A 23,677-nucleotide genomic window follows, 5' to 3' on the forward strand; every position below is an offset into this window, starting at 1 on the left:
CGAGTACCTTTGTGAAGTGTTCACCAAGACGATCCCAAACTCCAGTGATGAGTCTTACCAGAGTGACAACCAAATGCTACTAGCTATCGTAAGCCAAAAATTCTGGCCTAGTTTGAACTCGATCCGTTGGCGTTGTGACAAGACCGGGGAAGTTGCATGAGACTAGCCAGTTTGTTAACCGAGTTAGCGAATGGCCTGGCACGAAATATGTGAAAAGTCTTCCTTCGCCTAATCCATCGCGGCGTCACCGCTGATACCGTTGACTCCCATCATGATGGCTATGCCTGCTCGCATGAGTCTACCTTCCAGAAGTGAAGAGGCCCGCTTAAAAGTGATCGCAACACTCCGATTTCCAAGCCACAGAATCAGCATACAAAGTTACAGCTTAGGGTCTCGTGAAAGGAAGTCATTTGAATGTAACGCAATCACCTGGAATGGAGATACCTTTTCCTTGAAGGAAGCGCAGTACTTTCCGTTTTATTCTCTTGTGGTTGTGTTTTTTTCTGTGGGGTTCTACGAACCCTTTCTATTTCAATGAAATCTCAAAAGGATTTCTTGGTAAGATGTATTCCTAAATAACCTGTTGCATAGCGCCCAGTGAACCCCTCTCAGTTGTTGTATTTCAAGCATATCTATTTGGTCATTCTCTTCCGCCGCGCTCACAATTTAATTAATACAGCTGTTGTTTCAATCGACAAACTATTAATTTTTCTTATATTATCCCTCTTTTGTTTGTGAATTTACTTGAAAACTTGTGAATATTTTGTAGGCAGCAGTCTTCCTCGAAGAGCAAATATTGCGTCATAAAGGGTCTCGTGATAATCATGGAATAGATGGCCCACCAGTCCGTGCTACGACCACGACATCACGTGACGAAATTGTTGTTGTGAGGAAGGCCAGTTTTTAATCCAACTAAAGCGAGAGTGAGCGACGTCTACAACCTAGAATGGCAATTTTAGCTTTTGATTCGCCTGTTACTTTAGTTATAAAGACTCCAAAACCAAAAAATTGACGATTTAAGAATTGATTGTGCCTTGGAATGGTCAGTGGAACAACTAAAAAGCATCTTTCGAGCGTGTATCCAACCCAACCGGTAAGGAATTGACTTCCGTTTGTGATGGATCGTTTGTTGCTAATTAGATAGATAAAGTTTATACTGATTTCGTTGGTTCTGTATTCAAGGAAAGCCAACATCAGAGGATCATTTATTCGGGACAGCTACTGAACGATAATTTAATCCTTAAAGATGTGTTCAGAGAGGTGAGCAACTGGAATTTGTGCGCGGGTATGAAGCGTCTATGTTTATCGATGCATAGAAAGGCCATACATTTTATCCCCATCGCTGATACTTTCTTTCAACTGTATTCAGCATCAGCCCGCGTACATGGCCAAAATAGATAGATTTGAGTGGATTATTATTGTTAAACGTGAGATGCACAGAGAAACTCCCACTATGTGCATCGAAAACTGTCTTTGCTTCTACCTACGAATGTGACAATACATAAATTACAAAGCATGTCGTGAATTTTTCTTGCACAGCTGTCTTCCTTTAAACAATGGATCTTTCTCTTATTTTACCTTCCTATTTCCCCATTCAGTTTTCTCGTTGATTCGTTTGTCTCGGGCAAGGGGAATTTATGAACTGTAGAAACCTCGTTGAAATATGTCAGCCAATGATATGGATGTAAATTAAAATTCTATATCTATTACATAACTGAATACAGCACCAAATTGACTGAAAAAATGGTTTACAATTGAATTGCAACGGTGTTTTATCATTTTCATGAAACGCAAACAACTCATTCATACTCGTGTATATGTTTTAACAATAATTAAATTTATTTATTTTTGCCTTTTCTTGTGCTACTTTCACTTTTGCTTAAATTGAAAGGAAATCCCGGACCCTCACCTTTCAAATGAATCTTATGGATCCTCTGGTTGGAAATTTCACACATTTCACAGCACACATTTCATGGTGAAAGTTAAAAAAAGAGGAAAATTTTGATAATTTATTTTGTACTAAACTCCACTGAAACGTTCCACACGGTATGCTAAGTCCATAATGTTAAAGGTGTATCACAACAACCAGTCTATACATTAGTTTCCAGTTATTCTATAGAAAGAGATAACATTACTACTGGAGTATTCATAGTTCTATGCATCTCTTTTACAAATTGTGCCACCTTTAAAAATCTTTCCTCTCACTAATGTGCATCTAAATACAAGATGCAACTGAGGGTTTGCAAAACATTCAAGAATTCTCCTTGCCCCCAGTGCAAGAAGATGAGCCTCTGCAAATACAGAAAATTGAAAATAAATTGAAAATTGAAAATAAATATTATGTGTCAAAATTTGTGCAGATCTAAAGCTTCATAAAGGTGTTTATAGATTTCTATCTAAACACTCCTATTGGCAATCAAGAGCATGCATACACTGTAGTATCTAATTTTTACTCATTTTATTCACAGAAAATATAAATTTTTGCCTGGGAGAGTTATTGTACTGTTTCCAGTAAAAATAATCAAAAGTTATTTTTGTCATCTAAAACAGCATGTAGATGGGAAACAACATACTGTTCATCTTGTATGCCCAATGAAATCCGAAACACAGTCTACCACTGATTCTAAGGAAAGGTAAGAGTGTGCTGAATTTACTTGACTTGTCTCACATGTGCACTTATGTTTAAAATAATTTGTTTTTATCGTTATTTCAGAATGAACCTAGTGTACCTACAACAAATGCCAACACCTCTACTGAGATGCCATCCACAGCACCAACTACTTCACAGATAGCCAGTGATGGACTCAGATACAGGGGAGCCAATACACCAACATATCCGCCATTTAACATGTTCCAGTAAGTGTTTTACTTTTATGTCTGACTTGCTAATTATCATCATCTTAAGACATCACTTTATTACTTGTAGCATAGCTTGTGTCCTACAGATGTTAATTCTATCTGTAAGTTTTTTGTTGTAGAAATGTTTCCAAAGGAATAGTGCATTGAAAATTACCTCTATAGTGTACACTTCATTTCCTTCTTCAGGGGAAACTAATTGGCTCTCTGCTAGTATACATGTAGGTAAATATATGACTAGAGAGTTTTCATTCCAGGACTCTTTTGGAAGCTACTCAATGTATATGTTAAATTGAAGCATTTAGATACTGGGTTTACTTACCAAGGTTCAAAACATTCACTGCATTTTTTTTGGGTGATTCATTTTCAACTGCTTTATGTTTTTATCATACTCACTTAATAGTAATTTTTGTTCAGTTGGAATCTTTCTTAATTACTTTTCCTCATCCTACAGCCAGCAGATGGCAAATGCTGCATACAACCTTCCTGCCCAGGGACTTGGCTATGCAGTGCCACCTTTTGTTCCACCTCCTTACTGGATGCAGCAGATGTTTGCGCAGCAGATGGCTGCTGGAAGGATACCCCAGCCTAATATGTACATGCCAGCCAATTAGTAAGTGTCTTCTTCCATGTGTTACAAAAAGTGCTGTTTGCTGGCAAGTATGTTTATCTAGAAATTCTTCAAGTTGTCATGAAGAATTGAATTTAGTAGGAGAATGATTGGAGGAAGCATACACTGGGAAGAGTTTCCCTGCATTTTGTAACTGGAAGCAGCCACCATTGTATACCTCCTGCAGAAATTTACAGCTTGCAAAAACCTTAACCCTTCCCTTTTTAACCCTTTAACTCCCAGATCAAATTTGTTATTCTCCTTGCTGTTAACCATACAATTCTTATAATGTTAGTTCAGAGAATCTAGTATTGGATCAACTAATTATCCCCAAATTGCTATTTTTCTTTATTCTCATCAAAGGGTTAAGAACAACCAAAAAGAAATTTCTTTTTTACAATATCAACACAATAGTCTGAAAGAAGGTTAGGAAGAGAAAGAAAAATGTTGAATAGGGAATACTATTGGATTTGAAGTAAATTATTAGTGCTAAAACTATGAGAAATGTGTAGTTGACAGTGTGGATAATGGATAACAAGGTCTTAGTGGTGAAAGGATTTAGGAAGCCTGTGATAGTTATTTCCAGCCTATGACATTTTTTGACAACCCTGCCTATAACATCCTGTATTTCTTTAAGTAACTGCCTGGGTGCCTTTATGGCTGAAAGGAGGGGTGCTTGTTGGAAGAAGGGCATGTACTGATTTTGTTGTAGTTGTAACTTAAAAAGTTATAAGTTTTAAGGCATTACAAAAAGGTTCTATACCTACAACATTGTATTTAAAAAAGTGAGAGAGGAGGAAGGGGGGGGGGGAGAAGGGGGCACTTACAGTACTTGAGAGGGGCACTTTTTTGACTTAATGGCAAGGGAATGGGTACTTGATTGGAGAAGGGTGCTTATGAGAATAAACAATAATTTCCAGCTAACAACTTACTAAAGCAAAAAGGCACCATAAATTATCATTCATGTGATATAAAATATGGTATATTAGACTTGATCTGCTGACCTTTGGCCAAACCTATGCATATGTATGTTGAAAGTGGTTACTAACTAATACACATACCTGTACTTTGACAACCTGTTTGGTTTTCTTTGTGTTATAAGAAAAATTTGAGTCAACGCTGATGCTACATTGCTTTTCTTTCTGCAGTGGCTATCCACAAATGCCCTACCCCTGGTTCCCTCAGGCTGGGAATGTCCCTGCACCACAAGTACCATTGGCCAACCCACCAGCCCTTCATGTACCGCAGACCCCACCACCGCAGCAACCTGCAGCTCAACCACAGGCACCCCAACCACAAGGGAATGAAAATGCTCAAGGAAATGCCAATGCAGGACCTCTATTCAATGATGAGGATGATGATGAAGAAAATCCTAACCGTGATTGGCTAGATAAGATTTACACGTTGTGTCGAGTTGGAATCCTCCTGAGCATTTTTTGGTTTTATTCATCCACTACTCGTTTTCTGGTGCTGATATTGACCTTTGTTCTCATCTATCTGTACCAATCAGGGGTGTTTGCTATCTTCAGAAGAGGTAAATTTTGACAGTAAACAGTTCATCTTCATTACACAATCCATTGGAAGTATGTTATCTTTGATCCCTGTACACAATGGATATATCTCTGCATGTGCAGCTACAGTGAAACAACTTTCTCTTCAGCTTTTCAAGTCTTAAACTCCCACACTCTTTATAAGTTCGTGTATTGTGCAAGGTGCACAATTATTGAATAATGATGTAACTTACTTAATTTCACCATAATGATCAATTAATTTCCTGGTGAATTGCTTTTCTAGGCAATAATCGTCAAGAAATTCCCATGCCAGCTCCTGCACCACCCCCACAGCCAGAGCAACAGGCAGAACAGAGACAGGGTGGAAATGTATGTACATCTACATGTAATGTGTATGGTCTCTTCTGGAGCTGTTTGGTTTTTTATGTCATTTACTTATTTTGTCAAGTTATGTGACATAATTATTTTGCTGTTACCACCCTATAAGATGTGGTTATAATACTGAAATACTCACAAGCAAAATGCATTTTTTGCTTAGGTTAATTATGAATCCAAATTATTATTTTGCCCCTCAGTAATTATTGTTGAATCATTCTTTTGATACTATTTTTGCATCTGTTCTACAAGATTCATTTGGATTTGGTTAACAACAATAATAAATGTACCACAATTTATTTCTGTTGTTGTAGGAATGAGGCTATTTTCATAATGTTTTGTTGTTGTCATGTTTCCTATCCAGGCCCCAGACAGTCCTCAGGGAGATGTTACTGATAATGCTCCACAAAACACAGAAGAAAATGGGCTTGGAAATGGGGATGAAACAACTGCCACACCTGCTCTACCTACCCCTCCCCCGGGACCATCAGCTGCAACTGTTGCCTTCAACTTTGTCACTTCCTTCTTTACATCACTGTTCCCAAATACACCTGCTGTGCAGAATTAATGTATTCAAATCACTGTTATCGAGAAAGAGTCTTAATGTCTACTTTTAACCTTGCAATGGACCATTGTCAGAGACTCTTAGTGAGAAATTTCTGTGAAAGTGAAGAAGATACTACAAGTATTTATGTCACATCCTGGTGGCCAAGACTAGGTTTAGATGGCAGGGCAATGATTAGATAAATGTAAGATATAAAAACGCCAATAAGAGAGGTAAAAAATATTAGAGATATTTTTATACATGCCAACATAAGTGACTATGCCTAAATATATCTGGATTTAATTGTCATTAAATTGACAATTTAATTCTCCTACATAGCTATTTAGGCCTTAATGTACAGTTAATTAATCATAATCTTTCCAAAAAATGCTACATTTTCTCGTGGTGATGAATGTTCTTTTGATATTGCAACATGTTATAGTGAGGGGTATCAGAAGATAGAGGGATTTGCAGGGGGGGAACAGAAAATTTTTCACCAACCCCAAGCTGGTAGAAATGGAGGAAACCCTTGAAAATCAGGGGTGCACATAGTTAAATTTTTGTTGCACTGTTGCGATTTCTCATAAAATTTTTCTTTGCTTGTTGATGCATTTAGCTGGGACAGATGAATTGGTCTTAGCCCAGTTCGTTTACATATAATAGCCCAAGAAAGATAAAGGGAATGACAAGTTTTATTTAACTTAATGTAAGGCTTTCTAGGTATCTGTTTTGAAAGTTGGCACAAACTGTAATTAGAGACTTTACGGATGTGTTTTGCTAGAATGCCTTTCATATTCTTTAATTTACACTCAGGGAATTTCGTTTGAATCACAAAATTTGTCAGTAGACGATACAGGAGAATATTTTATTTAAGATTCCAAGAGGTACCATTTCCAGATTGTGATGTTTCAGTTAGCTTGCACTCCTGAATGCTACTTATTAGTACACAAAGAGTGTCAAACAAACCCTGAAGAAATGCAATATGCTAATTACTGTTTGGGAATATTTCCGTGCGATGTTTTAGAAGCAATTTTGTAGTATAAGAACTTCTGTACAAATGAAAATAGTTGTAATGAAAATTAATTTTCCCTTTGCTATGATGGGTGGTTGAGTTGGTTGAAGTTACAGTGGGTTTTTTTATTGAGGTCCAATTACCTGCAATATAGAAATATTTGTGGACAGTGTTGTACAAAAGGGACGGGTAATGTAAATAGACAGGGAATGTTTAACTTATCTATGCAAATTTTATGTAAACAAGGCAAATAAGAATAAAGATTTTGTCGCCAGCTTCATCTAACTGAAAATTGTTCGTGTGGTTACAAGCAGTGTTCGTGTTGCACACAGAGTGGGTAGGAATTGTAGGCGCGTCAAGTGGAAGTACATGTGAGCGGAGAATTGCTAAAGTCTGGGTTCGTCTCTGGGAGAGATTGAAGGGAACCCGGTATTCTGACTGTTTACCCGTGCGCTAATTTTACCTCCTCGAGATTGCCGTTTTGGACCCGTGAAAAAAGTTATGTAATAGCGACTAGTTTAAGTAGCGTGTAAAGGACGCATGTGGGGACTGTCTCTTCAATTTCTCATCCAAACTCCGGGTTAAGAGGGAGCTCCATTCAAGAATCTCCTTCCTTGGCCCTGTAGTCCTCAGTGTGCTCCCCTGGGTCTCCCTCAGATACCGTATTTATTCGATTAAACGCCGCCCTCGAATTTACACCGCATTTTTTGAAGAAATATTAATGAACACCGCCCTCGAATAAACGCCGCAACATGATGCGGCGTTTATTTGAATAATAGACTCAAAAAGCACACAGCGATCAATGCTTCGATGGCAGTAGGCAATTTTGAGTGAACTAGACACATATCCTTTTGAATGCACCAGTTCTGATGTTGAGAAAGCATATCCGACATTAGATTTTCATTCACTGTACCCACTATGTATTGTAGTAGTATTAACATGCTCGTCGTGAAAATGAGAAAGATATAAAAAATGACATTTTAGGCGAGCACTAAAACGTTTCTGTTTTTCAAAATTAAAATAGTTAGTTACCATACTTGCAAGAAATAAAGTGTATTTTAAATAAACGCCCTCAAACAAACGCCGCCCTCGAATAAACGCCGCACTCGAATCACGAAAAATATAGTAAACGCCGCGGCGTTTAACTGAATAAATACAGTACACACCCCGCGATTTATGGGCAGGTTGGACACCAACAAAGTTGCAAACATGTCCTTATACAGTCCGGTGAATTCTTTTTGTCATGTCATAATTCCTTTATTGACCAAGCTTGCCATTTTCAGTCTTAAAGAAAGAAAAGGTAACAAACCAACAAACACCTGGTAGGTAAAAGAGGAAACCTTATCTCATTGTCGCAGTTCACATTTTCCATTTTCTACATTGAAGCTTTGTAAGTTTAAGCCACTTCCGTTTCAAGGAAATTGAGGAAAACATTCGGGTGAAGGAAATGAAGAGTAAAGTTAACAAGCGTATAGAAAACTACTCGTAAATAGTAATGGACTTAAAAAACGTGTAGTGTCATCTCGGAGACAGTGCTATTTCAGTGGGTAACACATTATGTAATCAAACGTCACAGCCGTACACCTCTACACGCATACAGACGTAGTTATAAGTCACCGGATAAAATCTGATATATCTAGCGGTAACGCCACGCTGCAAGAAATTTAAGACAGGGGTAAAGTGATCACAATTGCCGCCAAATACCTGTAAAAAAAGAGAACAAATCCGATAAGGAAGGAAACCTTGTTTATTTCAAAACAAGCCGAGGAATAAGTAAGAATATGTGTTGGTTTTCTGCTGAAGTTCCTTTTTCTCTTGAACAAATAATAAAGACTGCAGCAAGTCTTACCTTGTCTTCGCCATCTGTTTGGTAGAAACTCCAAGAGTTTCCATCCTTACTGAAGGCGAGTTTATACGATTTCACGTGCTCGTAATACTTGTGTCGTCCTAATATTTGAAGAGAAATATTGTTAACAAGTCTAGAGCATAACGTTCATTAGGGAACTTGCTTTAAAAGTCAGCTGGTATCATGTCCTCAGGACACAGTTGGCGAATAATACTTCCTATTGATGCTTTCGCTGTTACGAGTATTTTGAGTCTGATTAGGAAGAAAAACGTTACAGGATTTCTGTCTTTCTCGACTCTGCAATTGCTTGAATTCTAGAATAATGGTGAGGATAATGGTGAGGATCCACCTTCCGAGCAATCCTCCGTTCGCCCATGAGAAACGAAGCTGAGAACCTTGAAATTTTTTTTTACATTACATCTACTAGAGCAATTTAAATTTGAGCGTTATAAGCAATCCGGGATTGCACTGAAGAAACCATGTCACCTCCAGCAATGAAATGCAACTTAAATCTCATTGCAACTCGCTCATATGCATATCTTCCCTCACTCCAGGAAGTTTGTCTTTTTTATATATAATTCCAGTTGGCCCTTTATTTTTCCTTTGATCCTCTCGGTCTTTCTACCGGATTGGTTTAATTAATTGAAATGCACTTTTAAAGGGCAACTAATAACTAAGTTATCTCTAGTTATTCCCTCTTCATCGTTGATCACCTTGCGTTCCAACAGCTGTAATATGTTTGTCCATTCCTAAGTCCACTTGCAGCCATTGGTTCTTTGGCGTCGCTGCGCACCAGGCCCCAACCCGCTTGGAATCAAAACTGTCTGTAAAATACATTCGTGCATTGCGCGCACCGCTGTCCCAGCCGCCACCTGTACAGCCAATGAGAAATGTTAGTTCTTTATCTCGTACCCAGATCCTACCGTGTAACTGTAACTGAACAACAGCTTAGCCGTAAAAGGTTTAGAGAGACTATCTAGTTGTGTATACCCCGAGATGTAGAGCTATGGGATTGATTAAAGAAAGAGTGGACAGTCTTCTTACCAACATCAAGTGACGAAGACGCTGAAAATGCGCTGTCAGGCAGTTTAAAATTCCAACCTATTCCGAGTGGACTGGAGCATGGAGCTATCGAAGAAAAATAAAAACACGATTCTTTATTTTAAGTTCGGTAAAGCTTCTAACAGGTTTGAAAAGCCTAAAGGCAACTACGCGTGCCTAGTCACTATTTACCCTTTACGCCCTAACGTCAGCATGTATATTCTCCATACTGTTCTCTATACATTTCCCTTGGTGCTAACAAGGAGAATTTGTTTACCAATCAAAAGCTTCTTTCGTTGTTGATCATTTCCTTTATTCTAATGACCTTAACGTGTGATTCAGGGGAGAAATTGGTTGGGAGAAATTTGATACCAGTCACTGTTAGGGTTTAAAGGATTAATAGCTTCTTGTTTAAATACTGTGAACATAAAAAGTCTTTGTTTGCTTGCCTCTGAACAAAGAAAAGGCTCAAATAATCGGGAAACTGACACTGGAATGACAAGATGGAGGTTGAGTTTGTAGGCTCATGTTCTTAACCTTATGGGTCGATCGACTGAGACAACAACAAGAGAAACATTGATGTCTCCTCGTTCTTACTTGATTCAAGAAGGGACCCAATGAATGCGCTTTTAATTCAAATTAATTAGATTCCTCTGGCAAACCGCCCGCTGTGCACAGTTGGGGTTCACTGATGCACGCCCCACTGGTAATTAAGATTCCAACACTAACTCGCGGAGTTTTCATGAAACATAACTTAAATAAGAATAGGAAAAGGAAAGCGTTCCCAGGAGCTTAAATATAACTCCCCTTGTCAAAGAAATACTTCCTCTTCTCATACACCGGCATAGAGAGAGCATTCTTCACGGAAAGAAACATTTCCTAGCTGTACTAACCAAGAGGTCTAACAGGTTCTTTATCGCATAGTTTGGATCCACAACTCTTCTTGCAGTTTTCTCCCATCCAGCCTGGATTATTGGAGCACTCCCCCCTCTTGGCAAAATCTGCGCAGTTTGGATGGAGATCTTCGCACTTAAAGCCTGATATAAAGAAAATAGTGTTGAAAGTCTTTGAAGCGTTTATACAAAATCAAAGACAAATAGACAAGAAAAAGACAAGAAAAATAGGTTATACGCTAAACAAAACTTTCTTATATAAGATAATTCTTCTCACCTGTGGGCTTTTCTGGTATTATTATTGGTGGGCGTGGCGTGACCTTTGTGGTTGGTTTGACTGGTTTTGGTGTCGTAGAGGCCTGTGGGCGAATAGATGATGCTGGTTTTGGTGTCGTTGAGGCCTGAGTAGATGGTGCCTCAGTGGCCGTTGTGGATTTCATGGGGGTCGTTGCTGGCGGAGGATTGGTCGGCTGAACTAAGAGATCATAACAAACCGTTGAGTAAGACAATCTTACGATAAATGGGTACCTTTACAAAGATTCCATGGGTAACAAATCCACACGCTGCATGTTGCAGATTTTAGTCTTTACTGCGATGTATTCTCTAACGAGTTATGCAGTTATCATCGCATCTCACAATCAACAGTTATGCTCACTTGAGAATCTTCACCTTCCCGGAGATTGAGACATCAACACAAGGTTATTAAGTCTATGATTATGCCTTGATCGATTCCTTAATCCGCTGTTTAACTTTATTTCTCATTGAAAGAATCGCGATTGGTGTGTATTGACTGACTGGGCGACCGAACGACCAACTGATTGGCTGACTGACTGACAAACGGATGGACTGACAGGCTGACTGATAGACTGACGGTTGGTTGGGGGTTGGTCGGACGGTCGAACAGTCGGACCCGCGAATCGTCGGACGGTCGGTCGGATCACATGGTCAATCGAATGATCAATCGACTGTCTGCCAATTAATTAATTGATTGATTACTAAAGAGAAGATTCAGACCGTTAGATTCTTTATATTCCCTTACTTCTGTACAAACGTGGAACTGATCGGAACGCCAACATTATCGTCAGTTGTCCTTGCTAAAGACATATTATTTTCGTTTACCTTGTATGCTTACCTGGACAGCCATAAAACTCAGCCCTGAGACAAATGTCCGCATTCCAGGAAGTTGGGAGAATACGGACAAATCTGGCAACTATTGGGCTTGTTAGCTGATTTGTCTTGACTGTTGACATGTCACTGTTTCCAACAAAAACCTGTTGAAAACCCAAGTTAGACGATCGATGGCGAAATGAGTACCGTTATTTCTGGATAACTTTCACCTCTCCATTTTTAAACTAATTGAAAGTTGTCTGTTCCTCCGGATTTTTTCTGAGGTTAAAAACTGGTTTCTGAAAAGATATTTCGGCTATTCTCAAAGCTGATATGCAATTTAAAAGTTAATATGACGGATCTTTGTTTTTGCCTTTTGACATCACAATTAAACTAACAATTACCATTTTATGATTCAAAATTCAAGGTAGATTGCACAGGGGCCTGCAGTGTGGTTCAAAAACCATTAACCTCGGATGGAAACCCTTAAGAACGTTACCTCCTTTATTTAGTAGAGAGATTAGACAAAAATACTTTAATCCCCAACTGACACCTGCTAATACCATTAACCTCCAGATCTTAGGGTCAGGGTATGGGCGTATACTAATTTGAAGTTTCCGGAGAAGTCATAAGGACCAAATCATGTTCTGTTAGGTCTCAAAACAGAGTCTTAATCAGTGTCCATGTACTTGGTGTGTTAAGATGATAAGTTACCTTGGAATAAAGATCCCACGACTTTCCATCATCGCTATAGGAGAGCATATATTCCTTCACAAACTTTGGATATGCACTTTCTCTTCCTAAGGATACAGAAAAAGGGACAGGAAAATGGGTATTATAAAACTCTTGTTATTGTTTATTATTTTACTCTTTTTCCATTTCTGTTTCTCATCATGTCACCTTGGGTTGCAACTCCTGTTACGGTGGTTTTCTTCAAAAAGTCAACTTGTAAGTGCACTTCGTTGTTCGGCTTCCCTACGCACCAGGCCCCTACACCACCTTTGCCGACCGGAAGGTTAAGACGAGCCTGGCTAGGACCATGAAATCTGGTTTAAAAAAGAAGAAACATAGAGACCTCACTGGGCGTGTTTGAGGTTTTATTCGTACCTGGGCTTAAACTGATCTGAACTTCGACAAATACTGATGCTTTAATGGGGCCAGGTGACCGTATTTTAGTTCAAATTAGCAGGGATCGAGAACATCCATATAAAAGACATTAAGGATAAGAAACGACACTTTAAAATAGCATGAGGTAAACTTGAAACCATAGGTATGGCTGTACTCGGTTTTAACCGAGATAATGAGATGTAAGGGAATGCAATCAACAGAACTGTTGGTTACTGTCAAAAAATAATTGGTGATGAGGTCTCTTTAAGACCCATTTTGTACCAACAACTTACCTGTTAACGCTCTTGGACGCTGTTATTTGACTGTCCTTGATGGTGAAATCTTCCATCCCAAGAGCCGTTGGTGCGGAACACCCTGAAGATGATGTGGTAGGGGCATGCGTGGATGAAGTATTGGGAACAGAAGTCTGAGGACGAGGAGGAGTGTTCGGCGGAGAAGAAGTCTGGGGTGGAGGGGGTGTGCTCGGTGGCGGAGGAGTCTGGGGTGGAGGGGGTGTGTTCGGCGGCGGAGGAGTCTGGGGTGGAGGTGGTGTGTTTGGCGGAGGAGGAGTTTGAGGAGGAGGCGGCGTGTTTGGCGGAGACGAGGTTTTGGGAGGAGGTGGTGTTTTTGGTGGAGGAGGAGTCTGCGGCTTCATCGTTGGTGGTTTAGGTTTTACAGTCGTTGGCTTGGGCCTTACTGTTGGTGGCTTCGTTCTCACCGTCGGAGGCTTGGGCCTCACTGTTGGTGGCTTCGGTCTCACCGTCGGAGGCTTGGGGCAGAGCCCACAGGTTTTCTTACAGTTTGTTCTTGTGTACCAATTTGTGCGGCAATAATTTCTCCACGTAGCACAACGATAGTCTTTATCCCTACACACTGCCGTGGTTCCACCTGCCAAGGGATAATATCAATAAGACAATTGTAAGAATTTGCAGCGATATGCTTTTTTAGTGAATATCCTGTATTTAACAGATCTCGTACTCCGTGTAACTGTGGCGAAAATGTAGGATCTCTTCCAACCGCTTGGCCGTGGAAGGTCTGGGTACGAGACTAGTAATTAACTTCCGTTCGCCTCTAAAAGAAAAAAATGCGTAAAAAGTACCACTGAAGGAATATCTTTACCTACGCCTACTTATAAGGACTTATCATTTTTAACAACACCGATCTTTTCTTACAAAAACGTACCAAAAAGTGTTTTTTCACGGGTGAACCGAAGATTACCGAGGAGAGCAAGTGTTGGTGTAAAATTATCTTAGAAAAATAAATCCAATCATCATTCTCTGCTGATCCTCTTGTGAGTTCGTCAGTTAGGTCCAAGCTAGTCTCCAATCCCAAACATCAACCTCAATCAGCGACACATTTCCACAAATAAGGAAAATCGTTCATCATTTTCTGATACTTACAAACTCCACAACTTCTTTTGCAATAACGATTCATGTAGCGTGGATTTCGTCTACATTCCCCTCTTCGCGCCCAGTAATAACAATTTTGGGTGCTATCGAAGCATGCTGTTGGAAAATTAACACAGCCACAGTTTAAGATAATACAAATAATTGTCTACTTTTCTTGCTGTTGACCATAAAACTGTCCACAATTTCCATAAAACCTATGTAACTGCCAACTCTCTCTGAGTTGTTACCCCCGACCTACTTCCAATCAGGAAACTAAGTAAAATCGAAGCTCCGCGGCCCTTTCATTTAAAACATTTTCATTTCTTCTCACAAAAAATTTTGTCCTATAATGCAGCGACGGCTTAGTGCGAGAAGAGATTGCACTGTCCTTTCGCATTCAAGATTAATGCCTTGCAGAAAATTCGCTTAGTTTAAACCAATATGCCTTCAGTGAAAAGTTTTGAAATTACTGTATTTGATACGGGATGCAGGGAGCTTCAAACAAAACTTTTACACGTCCAGGGTTTTGAGGCTACAAGCAGAATGATTGAGACGTTCCAAATGACTATCAAAAAAGTTAATTAACTCTCCGACTCCCTAGATCCCAGTGGTAATTATTCTTACTGTTTTCCAAACAATTTCTATGATGTTTGTTCAGAGGATTTGTTATTGGATCAACTTGATAAACATAATTGATATTTTTCTTTATTCTCATCACTAATCTGCTTGATATTGTATTGATATTTTAGGAAGAATTCTGTCTTGGTCACTCACGGGATTTTAAGGGTTAAGACAAAAACTTTAACAAAATTTACCACTTTGTCTGCGTTTTCGTTTCTTCGCGTTACAACCATACATCCAATCCGTCTGTTCAGCATCCAGTGGACTCAGGTTTTGGTAAGGTTGCTTGCCGTTTAATGGTTTAAGGGCTTGTAACGTTGGCTGACCGTTTTTGGAGAAAGCATTAAATGGATAGTGCATGATAGACCCGTAGTCGTAAGGTAAACCAAGAGAATCTATTTTGTCCCTGCCATACTTAGCAAAAGCACTTTCTACACCTTGACCAGGAGAAAACATGTTTTAATTAGCTTTATTATTTTGAGTAATAATGAAATAATAAATTTCTCCCGTGTCTGAACACGCGAAGTGAGCATACCCACCAAATCTTTACACGTGAATACGATTATAGTCGTCAAGGCAACTGTAGCACACGTGCAGGCTTTCATTATTAGTGTCAGACCCCCGGCAAACCTCTCCCACTAATAATGAGCCCCCCTTCGTGGACTATGGCAACCGGGTTTATCATAAGGCAGTTTAACTTTCCGTGCAGGCCATTTTTTCTTCGCAAATATTACTAGGGTAGAAATCAACCTCTTCTACTATAAAGAGTAGCCGTTTTTTTGTTTTGTTTTAGATAACTTTCTTTCTCTCTTGACAAGTTTAAGGAGCATCTCCACAAGCTGAATTTAAGTTCAGGTAACCTCTACATCCGGTGCTCTTGAAACGTGTTTTCAAATTGCCTTTGATTCAAACATCTCATCAATATTCAGTCATATTAGGAACAAGAGCGTACATAGCCACGTGTGGAGGCGAATTTATCTCCTCTTGTTGATAACGTCTCTCACTCATGTGTTTCGGTCACTCGTGAAAGTTATGATAAAAACACTCAACGATAGATTTGTATCCACACGCGGCCATAACATATCTTTTAAATCTAATGTATTGTTGGTTAATATTACACTCCTTTAAAGAGAAGTAGAGACATTCAGCAAGTAGGCAGAGGGACAGACGGACAGACGGACAGACGGACAGACGGACAGACGAATAGACAGACAGACTGACTGATAGACGAACAGACGAACAAGCAGACACAGACACAGACACAGACACACAGTGAGTGAAATGGTTCTTCTTATAACATCGCTACCTTCATATAACAATAATGAAGTACCTACACTTACCTGGCAGTATATTCTGTTTCAGTACCCGGACGTAACTATCTCTGTCCGGACGACTTTGCTCGTGCCAAAAACCAACCGCGTGACCGATCTCATGTACCATCACGTGCTTGTATTCACAACCAAATCCAACTGATAGATACGTCTTTCCACCAATGCGTCCGACATTACACCAGCACCTGAAGGAATCAATTTTTACTTTTAGAGCTCTTTTCAATTAAGCGTCGTCGAACCAAACAAAGTCAGCACAAAAGCCAATCAAAAAAAAAAGGAAAGTATTTCAAGGGGCCGATGAGAACCACCAAACCACACTTCCTCCCTCAACATGTTTTGTTCAGGATGTTGTCTTGTACCCAGACCTTTCACGGCCAGACGGTTGTAATTTCAGTTACAGTTACACAGTAGGATCTGGGTACCAGATTAATCAGGACGTTTACCGTACTTTCATCTCTTACCCTCTTTGACGGAAGAACCAAAGGTAATCTTTTTGAGTTGTTCTCTTCACAAACTTGATACAAGTCTTGCTTTGCCATTCCTTTATAGCCGCATCTATGGCACTCATTGCATCGGGCATGTTTTCTGTAAAAGGTAAGAAGACAAAGGTATTGTTTTTGTAATAAAGCCCCGATAAACTTGCAATGAAACGGTTTTTTCAAAACAGCTAACATTACAAGGAAGTGGAAGAGCACTGAAAAAAGAAAAAAAGTGCGGTGAAAGAGCACAACAAAAGCGATTTCCTACTTCTATGGACGCTATTTTTTGCTATCGAGGTATGACCATGGATGTAAACGTTTTCCTAGTAAGTCATAAAACCTATGTAACTGCCAATCAGACAGTTTGAAAGTCGATTTCCCGCCAAGACGCTGCGTGCGTCACACTCAAAAGATATTTCGGCCTAATGTACAATATCCGTTAAGACAACAACTGACTTCTGAACTTAAATGTTGCTTCCATTTGTGCAAAGTATTTCTTCCATGTTTTTCACTTGGTGGGCTCGATTGGACTGCAAATCGCGGCAACTAAGAAATGTTTTTCGCTTGGTGAGCTCAATTGGATAGCAAGCCATGATCACCGTCGCGCCCTAATTAATTTGGTAATAGGGGGGCGAGGCGGGAGTCCGATCATGATTACAGACAGAATTTGAACGACATGAAGTCTTGTTGCCAATTAATCAAAATTATGACAAAATTTGAGAAAGAAACTAGACAACGTTTATGCGTTCTCATAAAAAAAAACAGTTAAGTCGGCGAAATGCGAGACAACAGCACGCGCACATGACGCGTTCTGTCCACTTCCACAGGCATGACGTATTAACTGTCGCATGACGCGCGCACTGTCCTATTTCTGCTCAAATCGGGCTGGTGATGTCCAATCACGTTCGAGAATTTTTCTATAGTTTTGATTATACAAAGAATAACAACATCACTTACGTAAGCTGCAGTCAATTTCATAGGGTATGATACCGTTCGGCCATCTAAGACGTCCGTTGCCGTCGGCCGCTCTGCTAACATTGCCTCTGATATCGCCATGAATATCAATATTAATCAGCTGCTGTTTAGTTAAAACGATATCCCCTTCAAACACGCTATCTGGGAGCGGTGGACTGGAAAAGGCTGAAAATGACAAAGTGAATGTTACAGTAGAACGATCCTCATCAAATCTGATTTTATCTTGTGCAATAGTTGTTTGTATGGCCCGAGTTTAGAAAGCCGGTGATATAAGCGCGCGCGCGCGTTATGGTTTGTATTTTCACTTTGTTTTATCATCGCTTACAACAGAGGTGCACAATTATGATGTCATTCTGTGTGCACGCTGTTGGAAAGTTGAGGAAAACCGGTGATTTGCGGTGAGTAAGAAGACAATACCGAGGTTTTATTTGAAAGAGGCACTGACGATTATTGAAATCCAGGAAAAGATGGCAGAACAAGACGCACAAGAAATTAAAGGAGTATTAAAGCGACTGAAGGAAAACATTGCAAAACTTCAACCTTCATTTGAAGAAGTTGTTGCTGAGCAGGCTGAAATGTTGATTGGTGATGAAAGGAAAAAACTCCGAAAGGCATATAAAGCCGAGTGTAAAGATTTGCTACGCGAACTAAAAGAAGTGAAGAGTGAAATGGAAGAGTGTATCACTGACATCGACCGAAACACCAGGAAGTGTATCCATGAGGTCAATCGGGACATGGACGAAAAATTCAGAGCTGTTATTCGTCAAGAAAGGCTTAAAAGGAGTAAAGAACTTGACGAAATTAGAGTAGAAACAAAGAATAATACAATTGTTGAACTTCTCAGCCCTTGCAATAAATATCAGGTCATGAAAATTTCTGTAAATTCGAATTTTGTTTCCAAGAGCACGCCGAGATGCGCAAGTTGTGGCAAAGAGAGCGTATGGTTGTATTTCTGCGGAGGTTGCAAAATTTCCAGATATTGCGACGAAAAATGCCAAGAAGCTGATTGGGAGAGCCACAAGAACACCTGCATAGGATTGAATAATAACTAAGAGTAACGGAAAGCTATACCACTGTAAAGTGAGCAATCTTTGCGAAAATTAAACTGCTTAAACTTGTTTTGCTACTGTTAACTTTGTGTACTTGCCCCTATCAGTATCTGTTTTAAAAGAGTGTCACTTGGCAGAGATTTGCTTAAAAATAGGAAAGCGTTCTTCTAAGTTTGGTTGTGTGTATGTGTTTTTTTGTATGTTAGTTCCGCAAAATATTGTTAACAACGGAGACAACGCGCGAGTGATTACGGGAAATAATCTCGCCCCGTATTCTTTCATCGCAATCGTCCACTTCCCCTCCCTAACCCCCGTGTATCAAGAGAATATGAGCTGTAGTTTAAGCTCTCTTCTTGTATGCAAAACTGAAACCTTCAGTGCAATGACAGTGGCATGTCCTTGAGAATCTGGGGAGAGAGCTTGAGCTATGAATTTCTGCTCATCTCAATGACCTATTAAAACAGACAAAAGAGCTCGTAAAATAATTTTGTAATTCAGACTAGTGATTAAGCTTTCACTCATCTATCATTTCGTCAGTCCTATTTCGTTAATCATCAGTGCGCGCACGCATTCATAGTATGCGTCACAAAACGCGTCATAAAGGTCATTTAAAAGTTACATGCACGTGGTTAGAATTAGAAGAATTCGACGCTTTGCGACGTCATAAAGCTATTTTGAACTCCAGGGTCCAGTTGTATCTATGGCAGATAATGCTATCCAACGGATAAATCGCTATCCAGCGGATAAGTGATGGCAAAACGTATAAAGTTATCCACCGGATAGAGATTTATCCTGCGGATAGTGTTATCCGACCTTTGAACAACCACGGCCAGTAGTCTATAGCGACAGCAAAAAAGACTCGCAACAATTCTGTCAGCCTCTGTTTGACTCGTCAACTGTCATAAGCGGCTGATTTAATACTATTTTCAAAACCCGTGAAATTTTTTGGTCTTCGGTTCACAACACACGCGAACGAGGCAAAAACGAATGGAACGAAACGTGAAGCCAGGCACTGTTTTGAGTTTTGTTTAAAAATTTCAATTTAACGACAATTATTCCCTTCCCTTTCTCCGATCGGTAGTCTTTTGTTCACGGCTCAGGGGCAGCGCAGGTGATTCTAAGGATTTATTAGTCAGGACTGGGGACCGAACTTTGATTTGAACTTAAACGTAAAAAATGAGGTGGAAAATTTCGTCTTGTCTCTTCTTTCCAGCTGTTTTTGCGCTTTCTTCTTTCCTCGCTTCATTTTTTAACGGCTAACATGTCATATATGGCTTCATTTATTACAGAATGGTCATTCCTGCTACGGGTACACAAACATGTACTTACAGTCACGCTCTGTGCCCAAGTTGGCTTGTAGAATTTGATCAAAAGCTCCCTTTTTCTGCGGATTGGGAATGCTGGGTAACGCGGAGGTGATCCCAAATGGACTGGGAACCAGACCCAGAAGTAGGGCGATCCACAACTGGAATAACATAGCTAGAGAAAATTTTTCCAAGTGCAGCAAGTATGAACATAACTTTTAGTTCGGGTCTCTTTCGGCATAAAGGCGAAAGTGCAGTATGTAAGTAAACTATGAACTAGATCAATTTCCCCGAGCCCGCCGGAAAAGTCAACTTGTTTTTCATGATTTCAACAATAGTTAACATTACCAAGGGATTTAAACTGCTGACGATTTCCTTCTGACACTACATAAGCGTTTAATCCCTCTTTAGGCCCCCTAAATTTATATGAGTCTAGGGTATTAGAAAATTTTTCATCTGACTTAATTTTGAATACACTGTACAGAGCACATGTCTTACACTTCTAAAATCGAGTGTTTTCTCATCATTTACCGGTTTAAAGTGTTTTAATCGTTGGTTTATGAATTGCTTGAGATTTCTGAATATACAATTCTCAAACTGAGGTTTCCACAGAAGAACTTTAGGTAGTCTTAGGAACAAGCGTCATTTTTTGCGTTTTTCAGGCAAGCGAAGGCAAGCGTGAGGCGAGCGCGAAGAGCGCAACTTGTAAATAGTTTATCAATGGTTGATGATATTTAATCATATCATCAGATTTAAGAAAACTTTGGTATCAAAAGCATATACATACCACTCCTCTCTGATACGGATACCACTTGTTTTGTGCTGTAAGTTGCTACAAAAAAAGATAAATGCCAAACAGTACGTTTAAACTCTCATCAGCGACTTTAAAAACACCAGCTGCAGCTTTAAGTATATCGAGATTGACGACGCGTTTGAATTCCCAAAATTGGTATAAAGGGAAAAATGAATCAAAATCCGTCATAATGACCTTATATGACTGTGGGAAATAATTTCCGTTAGAAAATTCACCAGGCCTTTCACCCTTTTTCCTTTTTTTTTGCCCGAACGACCGACCCACCCTCACGAGAGGGAGGGCGATGGGAAACGAAACATTAAATTGGGATGGCCTTATGACAATTATGAGTAGGTTAGCGCAAAGGCGAGTACGTTCTTTCCGGAAAAAAAAATTGCGCCTTCAACATTCTTAGATTTAACGATGCACTTCATATCGTGTTAAATGAAAAATATTCTTTGTAACAACATATCTTTCTAGAAACTAATGGGTCACTAATAGATATCACTGTTTTTTTTCCCTTCTCAATGTCTTAATATTGTCAAGGGGACGTGGGAGGATTGCGCGACGTCGCGCACTTCCAGGTGTCAAATCCGTTGCCAGTAATCGGATCCTCGTGTTACGCGCGAAGGATTGTGGGATCACCAAGGGGCAAACATTGCAAGTTGCTAGATGGAAATATATGGCGCCGGCTGTTTCACCCCATTCGACGTCCCAAATAAAATTATTTTGGAGAGAATTCAGAGCTTTTTCGCAATTGTTTTATCAGAAGAGGATTAAGGCAATGTAAATACAGACCGAACTACGATAGTCGGTGTTGATTGCTATGCGCACAGATGTTTGTAGGACCAATCAAGAAAGTCGATTTCTGCTTGGTTCCGTGGTGGAATGTTATCGATTTCTGCTTGGTTCCATGGCGGAATGTCAGTGTGAAGGGAACGCTGGGGAAAAGCCTCAACAAACTAAAAGACGTGGTGAATACAGCTAATTTTTTCGGTGTTTTGAGCAACTTACGTCTGGTAGATGTTTTAAAAATTATCATTTTCATTGCTGATGGTTCGCTAAGGTACATATCTCATTATAGCGCGTCAAAGAGCACGTTGTCATTTTTTAAACTTATTAGTAGGTCATTATTACATGAGATGGTCCTTAATATCTGTAATTCTCTACTTCTCAGGAAATATCACACGTAATGTGAAATACATACAGTGCGGCTGCTGTGTTTGTTTTCTCTGCTCCTCTCACAGCATGATACTGCGCTTGGCACTCTGTGACAGATCTTATAAATGCACGTATCCAGTAGTGTAAAACCCAGACGTATTAAACATTCCCATCCAGTCTTTAGGTAGTGTGTTTAATGCGCTAAATTAAGAATCGTTTCCCATCAGCATTAACAGCGATATGAACTTCTCACTCTTCAATCCGCAGTTTTAAGCAGACACATTTTAACCTAAGTAGCTGGTGTTTTTGTTTGTGCTTTCGCAGCTCAACGAGTGCTTAGTAAACTGTCAGCTACGAGATTTTTAAATGTTTAAGTTAAGGAGGACTCAAGTCACTGTTAGGTAAGCACGTGGGCGACTTTAAAAAAAAGCGAGCGGAAAAGCGAGTGCGAGCTGAGATGGGGAAAACTATTTGAGCCTTCTAGCTGGCGAAATGTCCAACTACGTGGTTTAGACAACCCCTCGAATCACCTTACCTTGTAATCCGTAATTCCTGGCAAATATGAAAAGCAGGGTAGGTTGTTGACTAAAATAAGATTTGTTTGGATCCGATGGGTAGTTCTTGGCTGGCTGTCTTCTGAAAAGATTCCTCGCACACAGTGACTTCAGTCGTATTGAAGGCTGATTTGCGCAACTGATTCAGGATCGTGGAGATCGTCGACTTTATGTATCACGTAACGCCGAATCGTGACGAACCGTATGGGGCAGTCGACAATGTACGTCATAGTATCAGATAACACTTATCAACTGATACTTTATATGACATCAAATTTACGTAACTCTGCCCTGCACTGACAGGTAACTACGAACGTCGAGTTAACGATGTGCCAAAGGACTAAAGAAATTGGTCCTTTATATCGAGAGTTCATTATATCGAAAACCTCGATTTAACGAATTTGCGGAAAAAAAACCAAAACGTTCGTTATATCGAGGTACGGTTGATAATTGCTTGTTTTTTCATTTTCCTTTTTGTGGTGTGACGTTGCGCTACTTAGCCGTTTGGGATCGGATCGATTACTGTAAATGACATTTGAACTTTAATGTCCATAGCTATATGAAGACTTATTTTTGAAAAAATTAAATTAAACGCCTGTATTTATAAGCCACAGTAAGGGGGCTATAAGAGCGAATAACCATATAGACTCGGCTGGACGTACGATCGAACAGGAACAGGCGAAGTTATGAAAATTTTGTCAATTTTTTAAAGCAAGGTAAGAAAAAATAATAAGGGGCCTCGGTTTAGTTTAGTGTTCACTTGTAAAACTCCCGAAGAAGTCGACGACAGTTAGACGAAACACGTCGGAGAATTATGAATGAAGAAGTTTTAAAACTATCGCCGCAGAGAGCCGCTCATTACTTTAGTCTTTTAAGACATTTTTTTAAAAAAATTGTCACGTGTTGACATTTGTTCGTTACATCGGGGTATATTACACGTTTGGGCTTCCAGATTGTATTCGTTATAACAAGGATTTCGTTACATCGAGGTTCTTTCCCACATATTTTACTGTAACTTTGGCCAGGCTGAAGAGTATTGGTCGTCATACCGGCCGAGGACTTCATTATATAGAGGTTCCTTAAATCGAGGTTCTACTGTATTTCAAAATCTAAACTCCTG

At 39.7% G+C, this 23,677-nt stretch overlaps 3 protein-coding genes across 3 annotated transcripts; 2 read left to right on the top strand and 1 right to left on the bottom strand.

Moving 5' to 3' along the window:
- The first annotated feature begins 946 nt into the window (after positions 1 to 946).
- Positions 947 to 7,188, top strand: LOC131794162 (homocysteine-responsive endoplasmic reticulum-resident ubiquitin-like domain member 2 protein). The gene is given in 10 exon segments (XM_066163208.1): positions 947 to 997; positions 999 to 1,059; positions 1,062 to 1,093; positions 1,183 to 1,260; positions 2,551 to 2,632; positions 2,712 to 2,856; positions 3,311 to 3,469; positions 4,615 to 5,000; positions 5,261 to 5,346; positions 5,717 to 7,188. Coding segments are annotated over 10 exon segments (1,284 nt in total). The 3' UTR covers positions 5,921 to 7,188.
- A 952-nt stretch (positions 7,189 to 8,140) lies between these two features.
- On the bottom strand, positions 8,141 to 22,737 carry LOC131794161 (uncharacterized). Its single transcript, XM_059111683.2, has 18 exons — positions 22,539 to 22,737; positions 20,837 to 20,881; positions 20,075 to 20,224; positions 17,679 to 17,861; positions 16,704 to 16,827; positions 16,252 to 16,427; positions 15,106 to 15,348; positions 14,303 to 14,407; positions 13,196 to 13,790; positions 12,696 to 12,841; positions 12,510 to 12,595; positions 11,821 to 11,959; positions 10,966 to 11,163; positions 10,689 to 10,832; positions 9,799 to 9,882; positions 9,468 to 9,626; positions 8,758 to 8,855; positions 8,141 to 8,612 (listed from the first exon to the last, which is right to left on the bottom strand). The coding sequence occupies exons 3-18, from the start codon at positions 20,220 to 20,222 to the stop codon at positions 8,472 to 8,474; spliced, it is 2,769 nt and encodes a 922-aa protein (XP_058967666.2). The 5' UTR covers positions 20,223 to 20,224; positions 20,837 to 20,881; positions 22,539 to 22,737; the 3' UTR covers positions 8,141 to 8,471.
- Positions 18,164 to 18,748, top strand: LOC131794163 (uncharacterized protein PF3D7_1120000-like). Its single transcript, XM_059111686.2, has one exon. It carries the CDS (start codon positions 18,164 to 18,166, stop codon positions 18,746 to 18,748), a length of 585 nt encoding a protein of 194 aa, XP_058967669.1.
- Positions 22,738 to 23,677: the final 940 nt, after the last annotated feature.

Source organism: Pocillopora verrucosa, chromosome 3 (genome assembly GCF_036669915.1).
Source record: "Pocillopora verrucosa isolate sample1 chromosome 3, ASM3666991v2, whole genome shotgun sequence".
NCBI lineage: Eukaryota > Metazoa > Cnidaria > Anthozoa > Scleractinia > Pocilloporidae > Pocillopora > Pocillopora verrucosa.

What these genes read in the sequence shown, in the direction of transcription:
- LOC131794163 (XM_059111686.2), top strand. Translation starts at nt 18,164, where the DNA reads ATGGCAGAACAAGACGCACAAGAAATTAAAGGAGTATTAAAGCGACTG.
- LOC131794161 (XM_059111683.2), bottom strand. Translation starts at nt 20,222, where the DNA reads ATGTTATTCCAGTTGTGGATCGCCCTACTTCTGGGTCTGGTTCCCAGT. An exon ending in TGAAATTGACTGCAGCTTAC is followed by an intron (nt 16,828 to 17,678) that starts GTAAGTGATGTT and finishes TACCTTTTACAG; the next exon opens with AAAACATGCCCGATGCAATG. An exon ending in CGTGGGATCTTTATTCCAAG is followed by an intron (nt 11,960 to 12,509) that starts GTAACTTATCAT and finishes GGTTTTCAACAG; the next exon opens with GTTTTTGTTGGAAACAGTGA.